General features: G+C 39.8%; 1 protein-coding gene across 6 annotated transcripts in view; it reads right to left on the minus strand.

Annotated features, from left to right (window-relative positions):
• The window catches only part of SRPK2 (SRSF protein kinase 2), a 144,949-nt gene that overhangs the window by 82,547 nt on the left and 50,384 nt on the right, over positions 1 to 12,018 (minus strand). Inside the window, exon 3 of one of the 6 annotated variants that reach the window (XM_066987886.1) lies at positions 10,559 to 10,622. The exons of 3 other annotated variants lie outside the window; for them this stretch is intronic. In XM_066987886.1, coding sequence (XP_066843987.1) covers positions 10,559 to 10,596 — 38 coding nt within the window. In that variant the 5' untranslated portion in view covers positions 10,597 to 10,622. Of the gene's footprint in view, positions 1 to 9,940; positions 9,997 to 10,558; positions 10,829 to 12,018 lie in introns of those variants that run through there. 2 more of the 6 variants (XM_066987862.1, XM_048068457.2) reach the window with 2 other exon arrangements.

Consider the following 12,018-nt stretch of genomic DNA (forward strand, 5'->3'; position numbering starts at 1 on the left):
TTGGTGGAGTAAGTAGCACTACTTGCTTGTGGTCATTGCTGAGCTTTGTCTTCATTAGATGTATGAGGCTAACGACTCCAGCAGGTGTAAATCTGAAGCACAGAGTATATATTTAACACACTGTAAGAAGACACCTCAGTTTTCCTTTCCAGAAATGCAAGTCTACAAACGAGTTAAGTAGCCAAAACTCTCCAACTTGAAATTTCAAGACTGAGTAGTAGCAGCGAAGGAATCGAGGATTTTGTATCCTCAGCTGATTGTAATCTTTTGGATGTCCGTGTCAGATTGCCAGAAATTCAAACAGCCCGAAAACCAGTTTTGACAGGTGCGACTGGGAGACTAGTGTTAGGTTATCTGATTAAAGGGTAATCACAATAAAAGCAGAGCCAGCAAGGATCAGTGGAAAAACAACAGGCAGAGAAATCCTAGCAAGCTAATCAGTGAAAATGGAGCACCTGAATCAGCTACTCCCAAGACCACCAATTAGACCATTGTCCCCCAGTGAGAAACCCACCAAAAAGAGTCAAGGAGGAAATTCTCTCCCCAGAAACACCGTAAAAGCTAAAGGTTATTGCCTTAAGGGGTACAAGATTTATGGGATGCAGGGAGAAAAAACACTTTGGGATTGTGTAAAACTTACTATGAGATCGTGGGAATACAGAAGACATTATGAAATAATTAGGGAAAGGCACTAGAGGTGGAGAAAGACAGGGACAAAGGTAGATAAGGGAGAAACAAGCATGGAAAAACAGCAGCAGAAGAGGATAAATGGGGCAGTGCAGATGGATGGCTGGTAAGTACGTTTGTCTGAGCTTTCCAGTTGATTATGACAGTCTCTCATGTTGCCATTAAATCCTATTTCTATCTTCCTTGTGGGTGCACTTTTCATCCTGAGTGTGTGAACTTCAGCAAATTTCCAGCCAGACTAGCCAGCAAGTAGGTATAAGAGACCTCTTACCTACCAGCAACTGGAGCATGAACAAACCTTGGGGACTCAAGAGTCTAGGGGCCAACAATGAGGGAAGACCACTGGGCCTTGGTGTCAGCTACTAGACCAGTTTGAAACAGCTACGAGGGGGACTTGCAACCCTGAGCTGTTGGAAGGAGGAACAGGACTGGGCAACCTGCGCAGACCCTGTCAAGAGTGCTCTGTGTATGCTTACGTGGGTACCAATAAAAGCATTGTTTTGTCTCTATGCTGGTCCACGTGGCCAGCTGCGTGTGCATTTTGTGTGTGCGTGCACGCACGCACACCTACTGGGAATAAGCGCTCAGCCTCATTAGGGGCTGGCCCTGGGGACTCAGGATCTGCAGCAGCCTTGCACTTATCTCTTTAGGCAGGATGGAAGATATGCCCATGGGACCCAGAGCCCTCCAGCTTTGGCTACCTCTAACACCTGGCATGGCTGAAAGGACACAAGTTTCTTAGCAAAGCTATCAGTAACACTTGGAAGGAGACGAGTATAAATCCACCCTTGATTTGAGTTCAGGAGAAAAGTCCTGTGCCTGTTTACGGTGTCCTGGCATTTGCTGGAACTCACTCAATTCTGTTCTGCTACGACATTTTGTAAACAATTCGGTATTTAAACGACCGCAGAAAAAAAATGTATGAGCATTCTCAGGCACCCTTCTACTGCAATTGGACGTCCTCTGGTTCTTTTAATAGCCCTTGAAATTCCACGTTTGAAAGGAATCTTTACTGGGTCTTTATGTGTTTTCTTTTGAAGTCAGGACTCAATTGTACACCACTATAATGGCAGAGTAACACAAATGAAGCAAAAACACAGATAAAACAAAGCAGATGTAAATTAAATTACACAAACATATTTAACAGGTTTGCCTGCCCCTCTAAATACTAGTGGTGTGCACAAAAAAACATGCATACTGCAGCCACAGTGCCAAAGGAATAGAGTCAACACTAATTTATGGCCTCAGAAATCTACCCACAGATAGCAAATGTAAGATAGGGAAGATATTTTTTTGTTCACTTTTGGTTTTGTTGCCTTGTAAGCTCTGTGTTTTCGCTTTTGCTGTGAAATACAAGCATACTGAGGAAGACCATCTTTTTCTTATTTGGCCATCCAGACCGATACTCTGACACATGAATTACCAGGGATGGAGCCAAGTGAGACTTCAAACCACGTATACAAAGACTTTGGACTCTTACTTATATTAGAAATGTTTTAATTGATAAAATTTACTTCAGAATCACTGCAGTCAATCATCTTTTTCATATCTCTTAGGGAAGTCTTGATCCAAAGCAGTATTAGTTTTCCCAGAAGCAGACACCTCTCACAGCTAAGATACCAGGCAGCAGAGGAAACTCCTGATTTTTGTCACATAAGCAGCAGGACCCATCAGAAGGGCTTTACACTGGCAAACTGGAGATGACAAAGCACCACTCTGAGAATACCTCCGCACAGTCTCCAATGGGTAAGGTAACCCTTATTATAGAAGGATTCATAAAAAACAGCTAATTCCAAACATCTCCAATTCTAGTTTATGGCACGGAATAAACAGAGGGTGATCTGTCCATTTCATATGGGGGCATGGCAGGAAGTGAATGCTTCTGGGCAGTGGCTAGAGCAGCTGAAGGAAAAAAGACAATGAGAATCTGTGGTCATGATGCTGGATAGAAAGTAACAAAATGGCTGCACACTGAAAACATCATGAATTTCAGAGCACCTTTCCACTTCAACAAAAAAAAAAAAACTTTGTTGGATATTTTGATCCTCTACCTGTAGTAACGGTTAAAAATAAAATACTGCCTCTTTATAACAAGGACAAAAATGATTCTCTCAGCTTCTGCCAAAACTACTGCTAATATTTAAGCTTTGACACCACAGAAAAAAAACACCATAGCTTAAGAATAGCTTCTACACCAGTATGGCGTTAGAATCACAGAATCATTAAGGTTGGAAAAGCCCTCCAAGATCACCTGGTCCAACCACCCCCCTACCACCAATGTCACCCACTAAACCCTGTCCCTAAGCACCACGTCCAACCTCTCCTTGAACACCCCCAGGGACGGTGACTCCACCACCTCCCTGGGCAACCCGTCCCAGTGCCTGACTGCTCTTTCTGAGAAGAAATGTCTCATTTCCAACCTCAACCTCCCCTGGTGCAACTTGAGGCCATTCCCTCTAGTCCTATCACTAGTTACCTGTGAGAAGAGGCCGACCCCCAGCTCCCCACGCCTTCCTTTCTTATTGCAGAGCGTAACAAGGTCTCCCCTGAGCCTCCTCTTCCCCAGACACAACAACCCCAGCTCCCTCAGCCGCTCCTCACAGGACTTGTGCTCCAGGCCCTTCACCAGCTCCGTAGCCCTTCTCTGGACACGCTCCCTTGTCCCCCCAAAAGATATACACTATCCCCATGCACAGTAGCACTGAACAACAGAAGGAAGGATAGATTTGGGGCCCAAGAAGTTGCTTCACAAAAACGAAGCACCAAACTTTAAAAATATCTGACGTTACTCCAATGTCACTTTGCCAAACTAAGTAGCTCTAAAAACTTCTTCCTTCCATGTAATTACATTGCTCTGGGTTGTGGGAGAAAAAAAAGTCTGTAAAGATTAGCCAGCAGAACACTGATATACAAGTGTTTCACAAGCTTTCAAGTGCACAAATATGATCTTTTATTAAATGTGGGTATCACCAATCTACAGTAATTTATTGCTTTGGAAACCAGCAAGATAAAGCTAGAATTAGGACACATTACTCAGTACAGAAAGGTTATTTAAAGTGCCCTCTGAACATCCTGTTAAACAGAGTGGCCAAAATTTCACACAAACAGAACATCTGCTGGGGATGTGCTTCTGGCCTTGAGCACTGTCCAGTCACAGAAGAGAAGCGATCAACCAGCCTGACGGACCTACAGCCATAAGCAGATGAGGAGAGTTGTGTAGATGAACCTGGTGAAGAACTGGCACTCCTTCAGCTGTAACATATATAACACAGGCAGAACTTGGAGCTCCATATGTTTGTTTTGTAATCGGAGCTTTAAAGAATAAAAAAAGAGGAAGAGAGAGGCAAAAGAAAGGGAAATAATTCACCTTCCACCTAGTCACCACTGGCAGCATGAGTTTGGTAGGCATCCCAGGCGAGATGTCTTTCACATATATTTTTTTAAAGTAATACTGACTGGATTTTGGCAGAGAGCTTACCCAATCCTAAGGGTAAGTCTTGAAGAAAATAAGAAGCATCTGGGTTAGAAACTGGGTAAGGAGTGTAAAATTCCTAAGAACTTCTAGTAAGACACCTTCTGGTCACAAAACCTTTGGAGAGAAGAGGTATTCTTCAATCATGCAAAGACTGGATTGATATCCTCTAAGCTGTATGGCAAGACTCACAGCAACTCAGAGCTGAGATATTACAATTATCCTGATAATATGCTTATAATAGATAAAGTGTGTAAGAAAATAGAATGCTTAAATGGGCACAAATTTGCTTAACTTGTTGCTTAGCACCTCATGACAACTGCATCAATTGCGTATCAATGAAAATGCGCAAAAACATCATAGTAAATTTATGAAATTACACAAACATCTGAACATTTCATTATTCATTTGTAAGTACAGAATGAGAACATGCAGAAAACCTCAAATTAGTTTGTTCTGTAACAGCACACTGACAACAGAAAAGCATTAATCTGGTATAGGTACATAGCGTTTTGTGCAATCTGTCAGACAGTGTTCCCAGACCACTTGTCTAGGGCCTGCGGTGGGAATTTTACTGAAGTCATGATTAAGACAGTGATTAGGCAAAAAAGTCTCAAGTCATGAAACTGGACTAAATTCGGAACAGGAAAGGATTTGCTTAAAATTAAACACTACTTTTTCTCTGACCTTTTATGCCAAAGTAGAATTGGATACATACATTTAGCTTGGAAAGAGAAAGTACATTGTTCAAAGCGTATGTTTTCAATCTTTTTCATGCTTTTTTTAGCCATTAACTGTTATAATCATCACTGGCTTGCTTGAATTAGTTTCCAGCGAAGGACAGTTCTCACACAGGAGAATCTCATACAGCTCCCCAGCACCTTCAATCTCTCCCTTTCCCCAAGATCTCTCATCTTAGTTCCAACAGTAAGTGCCAACAATCGAGATTTGTGTTTTCAGAAGGTATGAGAAACCTCCCTGTAATAAATATCTCAGATGCCTGCATGATGAAAAGCTCCTAAAAATAAAAAATAGAAATATTAAGTAGTGAATAGAAAATAATCTGAAAAATAGGGACACTAATGATACATTTTACTTGTGATTAAATATCAAAATATGTGATTTTCTTAACATATAGCAGGAATTCCAGACAGAAACAGGAATAAAAAAAATCCTGTCATGGAAAAATAAAATACACTCCAAATTCTAAACCTTTTTAAACCTTATTGATGAGCTGATACAGGCACCATCAGCTCTAAAAAAAAAAAAAAAGTACAAAGTGCACCCTAAAAATATCACCTTCAATGAAAAAGCTGCTCTGCAAGTAGCTTCTTCATGTTATTTCTGTTTTTCTTTCCTAACGTGCACAGTGGCAAGCTGCAGCATCCCTAGTCTCTGCATCCTTTCATACTTCACTTAAGTCTGTCACAATAAAACAATTAGTATGTGAAACCTTTAATATGAAAAATACACAAATGGCAGCATTTGTTTCAGTCCAATTTTAGTAATCTGAAATTAAGTATCTGGTCTAATATAGTTACACAGACACACTGTTATTGAACACATTTAGTTCTCCAGCAAAGAAAATGCCTCCCTGGATAAACAGCTTCCATCCCACATGAAGATAGGATAATTTCCTCCCTACTTCTAAGATAAAGTACAACAAATAGCAGGATTAGCTTGCAATTTTGAAAACAGGGAACTAATACACATTGTTCACTGTTATCAAGCATTATTTTAAGCAAAACCAAAAAATTAAAGTCAGACAACTACTGAAAATAACTTGAACCACCTGTAATGGAAGTTAAACAGTATTTCTTTTATATTATAAAAAATGTAAAGAGGGAAGATAAAAATACATTTAAAACTATCTTTATTCAATCAGTTACACTAACACTTAGTCACATTATTCTGATAATTATTTTTTGTTTCAATGTTAGTTTCACAAATAACAATACAATTATCATCTTACAACGCCCTGTTATCCAGTAATTATTCCAAAACATTCATCTGACACACAGCACTGCCGGGTCATACTGAATGTTGTGAGCTGATGGTTCTTCCACTTCTAAACGTGTTTTATTTCTATAATTCATTACAAATGACACTTCTGCCTTAGGAGAATCAGTGCATCCACAATTAAATTAAGGAAACAAAACAAACAAAAAAAATAACCACGTGTTCCTACACCCCAAGGAATCTTTCAACATCAGAGTTTCACAATGCCTCTTAAATCAACTAACATTAGATCTCTTCTTAAAAAAGAAAAAAAGTATACTCGGTCTCCATCTTTTTTCTTCCCCACCATTATTTTAGGTTTCTTCTTCCTTTACTTTATCCCTGACTGCATTCTTGAGATGACCTGATGAACAAACCATGTAAAAGCATTAAGACATGCATTTAACTTGCTCTGCAAAGATAAATGACAAAGACGGAGGGGTATAGATAGCTCACGGCTAAATAAAACCAAACAAAAATAAAAACAAAGAACAGTTGTCCTTAAACCTTGCCTGCACCACCCCACCCCAAATACTTCTGCACACTGAACAAGAACTTCACTGTCCTACTGTCACATTTGAAAGTGTTTTCCCTTTTCTGCTATTTATGGAACCCCTCAGAACGGTGAAAATTGAATTATATACACAATGGCTATCTACTTTAGGACTGCTCATGAGTGTTTGGCTGCCATCATTTGTTTTTGATGTTATTTCTACAATTTTCTGGAAGAACACTGAAGCATAAATTCATTTTAAAGCAACATGTATATGAAGCCTTTGCAGAGAGGCAGCAGAAGAACCAAATATGTCAGATGTATCGGCCTTGCTAACAGCCTTTACCAGTAACTTCTTGTGATAAAGGTCCATCACTAAGATGACATATGTAGAATCTGGAATCAGAGCTTAAAAAAATGACAACAAAAAAACACCAAGCTTTTTGCCCTGAAGTATGAAAAATACTACATGCATTAGGTTTGTCAGAGAACAGTCTAAGCATTAGAAAATGATGCAGGTGGAAGAATGACTTTTCCCCAAATGGCACAGAAACTCACAAGAAGTTCTACAAAGCCCTTGGAAAGGCAAAAGGAATGTCTACAACTCAAGAGGAGAAGGAAAGAGTGCATAACAGAGATAGTAGAAATAAAAGTGTTTTTGCTTTCTTTGAGGGTTCTTGCAAGACCAGCCTCCTCTGCCCATCTCCTGCTATTGGCTCCTGTATTTCCAAGAGCCCAGATATGCAAGCAAGCCCTGTTGGCGTAACAAGTTAGTGCAGGCCACCTGAGCCCTGAAACGTCCACAGGCAGCCTCTCCTCCAGCTGCCCACCAGCACAGGGGGAGGGCTGCCACAGGCTGCTAACACGGATGAGCATGGCACTAACACCCAGCATTTCAGGACATCAAGGTGCTATCTCGTTTTATCTGCCCAACCAAACACCCCCCAGAACAGCAACACACAGGTCTCGCATCCCCCCGTCTCATCCCCCTCCAAATGAAAGTTTTTCTAGGCAGGAGGTGAGGGGAAAGGAAGGAGGAATCTCATTAAGAAAAACAGCTCAGGCTTGCATTCATTTACTTTCCAAGGCTATAATATCTTTAACATCTCAGAGGATCCTCACCACAAAGGTTCATCTCACTTTCTTCCTAATGTCTCCTAAAAGCCTCTTAAAAACCTAACAACCAGGTATCCCGAGAGAACGCTGCAGGATTTCTAACACTTGGAGCTTCCACAGCAGCCAAACCAGCCATTATTTTCCAGCTTCCTTCTGACCATTTTGTTGTTGTTGTTTCTTCCCTCTAGGACAGGATAACATACTGAACTTGCCGAGCAAGCTGGAAAAGCTACAAATGCCAAACTCTCCTGTAAAAACACAAACCAAACAAACCAGAAGGCAAGTGATGGGCTTCTCTCTCCGTTCCTATTTCATCGGTCTCTGTGCACGCACAAAGCACCTCCTCTCCCTTCCCCTCCTGACATGCGAGCACTGTCTGGCAGCCTGCTTGTGTGGAAAACAAGAAACAAGCCATGGGCTCCTTTAGATCTCCCACCTGGCATTTCGGACAACTCAAGCTTCTCAAGAAGTCCAACCACTATAAGCAAGAGCAAAAATTAATGAAAAAAATATTCAATTGTGAATTCACTTTGTCAAAAACATGCACGTTTTTATGCATGTGAGCTATAAACACACACTGCAGGCTCACTACACAGCAGTCTGAGGACAGTTTTGCAGTTCAGACATTCATCACTACTCTCTTTTTTTCTTCAAAACACAGTAATTTTGCAAAGGGCCTTGAAAGGAACTGGAAGCTAATAGGACAGACAGTACTGTTTCATAACAGCTCGCAAAAAGAATTCAGTCTATTTTTAGATGCATGAAAAGAATGTGGTTATGTTTAAAAAAATCTCAGATAATACATAAAGGTTTCTGGGTTTGTTTTTTTGTTGTTTTTAATTTATCACCGACCATGTAAATTGTGCAGCTGATGTGCCGAATCACTCTCCAGGTGAACGGTACCACATAATTAAATCCTCAAAAGAGCGAAGCCCGTGTGTGTACACAACATCCACATTTGAATCTTTATTGCAAAATTATGCATCGTGCTGTTACAAAATCTTACTTTTTAATGAATGGCATTTAAATTAATTTCAGATGTATCCATTTCTAATTATGTGTAATAATCCTTTACAGGAACCATTCCATCTAGGACTAGCCTTGGTTCAATTATGAGCATGTTTTGCTCAAAACCAGACTGTTCTGTTTTAGGGTGCTGCATAAAATTCATATTTCTAGATGTATACATACATTATATACCATAATCCTCCTCAGCAATGCCGAATCTATAGAAAAGCCTTTCCAAAAATCAAGTTAACACCTGTTTCCTCTACTGCTTTCACCCCATCATCCTCTCTGTTATCACCACCATTTTATTAGTCTTGTATTTAAAAATTTTAGACATCACAGTGGGACAGAGGCAAACAAATAAACATCATTTTCTTTCATGATGAGTAATTTTGAATAAATCAATAAAATGTATCTCAAAGCTGTTCTCGTATCTCTCCATTTTGGAAAGGTGACTTAACAACCCACTCCCCCCCACCATTTTCTGTATCTCTCATTGCTGGTATTTTGTTATATTACAGCTAGTGAAAGGCAATACAATTTGCTTCTACACATCTTACACAAATACACTTATAAATCAAACTAAGCTGCTCTTTTTGATTTTTTTTGTTTTGTTTTTTAAACCATGCATTCCACACAGCACTCACTGATTTTGGAAGATTTGTCTTTCACCCTGTTTCCTTAAGACAGCTTTCAGTACATTATCATTTCTTTCTATGCTGAACTGTTCAATAAAATGTACTTTAGATAATAATTTCAGCTAAACACATAGTTTGAGTGCATAAAATTCATAATCTTTTTTTTTTTTGCCAATGCCCAATATTAAAATGGCAAAATATAACATCCGGTTGGTCTTTTGCACACAGCTGACATGATTATTGTAAGTAATGAGATAAAATTAATATTATACTGCTCCAGATTTAAGCAACTTTCAAAATAAAAATTTCTCTTAAAATTCAGTGGCAAGCAAAACAGAAGTGAACAGGCTGGATCACATAAAAACAACAAAATAATCACAAGGAGGTCATTTCATGTCAGAAAACTTAACGTGCATTTAATGCCTCAAAATATTTCTTTAAAATGAAACAGCTACTTAAAATTGTAATAATCTGATTGACAGATAAAATAATTGCTTTAAAAACACTTATGAGTCATTTTGTCCTTACCTGCAGGCATGAACCATTACTGCATGCAGTGACTGCTCCATTTCCTAGCACAGACTTGAACAAGGATCACATCTATCTTACAGAATGTGACTAATTTGGGGATTTGCGATTCCTGAGCTACTTTGCAAAGGACACTCCCTTTCCACATAACAGGACATTAAATGCTTCACCAAGTTATATTTTCTGTTAATCTTAATTCAAAAGAACCCCTTGTAAGTGTAGAACGGTTTCCTGTAACACAACAAAAACACTAAATCTTTAAAAATGAATTTAGAAATCGAGATGCTGTTTGCACAGAAGTAAAAAAAAAAAAAAAAAACGAGGTCTGCAACAACAGTACACACAAGCCAGCAGCCTGCTTGATCTGCTTGATTATGATTTGCATGCTGCAGCCGAGTAGACTTCATTAAAAAGGAAATCAATAAATCTTTGCAAAAACGCACAAAGCTTAACCAAAAACAGGGGGTTCAATTAATACATTACAATAACCAGCATGCAATACAGAAACGATATTAGCAAACTCGACAAGGGGGGAAAGAAAAGGAAAAAAAAAAAGCCCTGCGCTGCTTCTTTGCAATGCTACACCATTAATTGTTCATGCAAAAGATGTAGCTGTACCTTTCTGAAGAGGACGACTTCTCAGAGTTAACTGACATCAGCAGCTCAATCTTCTGCTTGATTTCTGGAAAAATCAGAAAATATTCACAACCGAGATTGCCTGCCCTTGCTTTCCAAAGTCTTATAACCAAGCGAGTTTTTCCTAATCCCTTTTGTTTCAAAGGAGGCCACAAGATTCACAGTACTTCTGTGAAGACTGATTCAATCGGGCTGGGAAGGAAAAAGCTCCGGAGGCATCAGGCCCTGCTGAACTCTGCACATGACTGTTTATGAAAGCAGGAGGAACCATTTCTTTTAGGCAGAGGGGTGGTGCCTTTCTCCAGGCGAGGCTGACACATGCACCAGGCGATTCTTATCGTAACGCTTACAAATTGAGGCACGAATTGCAGTTTCTGGGGGAAAAGAGGGAAACCGATGATTTATGGCACGGAGCAGCTCTCTGTTTAATTACCTAAACGTTGTTTGACACCCTCGGAAACCCTCAGTTCAAAAGCCCTGAAAAATATGGCTCTTTGAATCATTTTTGTCACAAAGAATGAAGTATTAAATCTGTACTTTAATACATGGGTAGGAATCAGAAACGGGACACGCTACACGTACCGGGATTCATTTTTTCTAGCGCTCTGCATTTCATTTCCTTCAAATACACTTTGAAAAGTAGTATTTAGAAGTCCTTATTTTTTTAAATACAGATATTAATTACCCATCTAGCACTCACAACAGCTAGAGGGAAACACCCGCTAGCAAAACCCGGGCTGACATTATATTACTGTAAGAAAACTGCTTGCTGACAGGCCCCAGCACAGAACCACCAGGAACAGATCAGCTTTTCCTAACAGACCCCTCGTCATGGGGGGCAGACGTGCTCTTGTGCCATCTGTGGCTTGCTTCACAAGCTCATCTCCCAGCAAAATACAGGGACAGCTGAAAAACGAATTACCAGGAGCTATGTATGTGGCTAAGGTGTTTGTGATCAGAAAAACCCACAGAATAATGTCACAAACGTGAGCATTGTTTTAAGATCCTATCATAGCCGGAGATAGTGGTGCCACCTATAGAAATACAGGTAAATCCTGCGCAGTGTTAAGACGAGGTGCAGTGGTTTATAAAACTGAAGTGAACTTCTGGAATTTGGGATTAACCATTCTGCGATGGGAGAGCTTCAACCTGGAATTTTTTTTTCTTTCTTTACATATATTGCAAACACAAAGTCTCAGAAATCTCTGAAACAGAAAAGAGAAACTGGTGTGTGTGTGTATATATATATATATATATATAATATATATATATAAAAAACATCTAATACTTATTACTTAGCACTAAAGTTTAGCATCCTCATGCTCCGGTGGCAGGGTTGCAAGGTAGCAGCGATCATGGCCTCATCTAAGCACATGCCACTGGTTCTTCCCAAAACACAGGCCAGAGAAGCCTCCAAAAATGGTCTTAGTTCTCACATCCAA

Source organism: Anser cygnoides, chromosome 1 (assembly GCF_040182565.1).
Source record: "Anser cygnoides isolate HZ-2024a breed goose chromosome 1, Taihu_goose_T2T_genome, whole genome shotgun sequence".
NCBI lineage: Eukaryota > Metazoa > Chordata > Aves > Anseriformes > Anatidae > Anser > Anser cygnoides.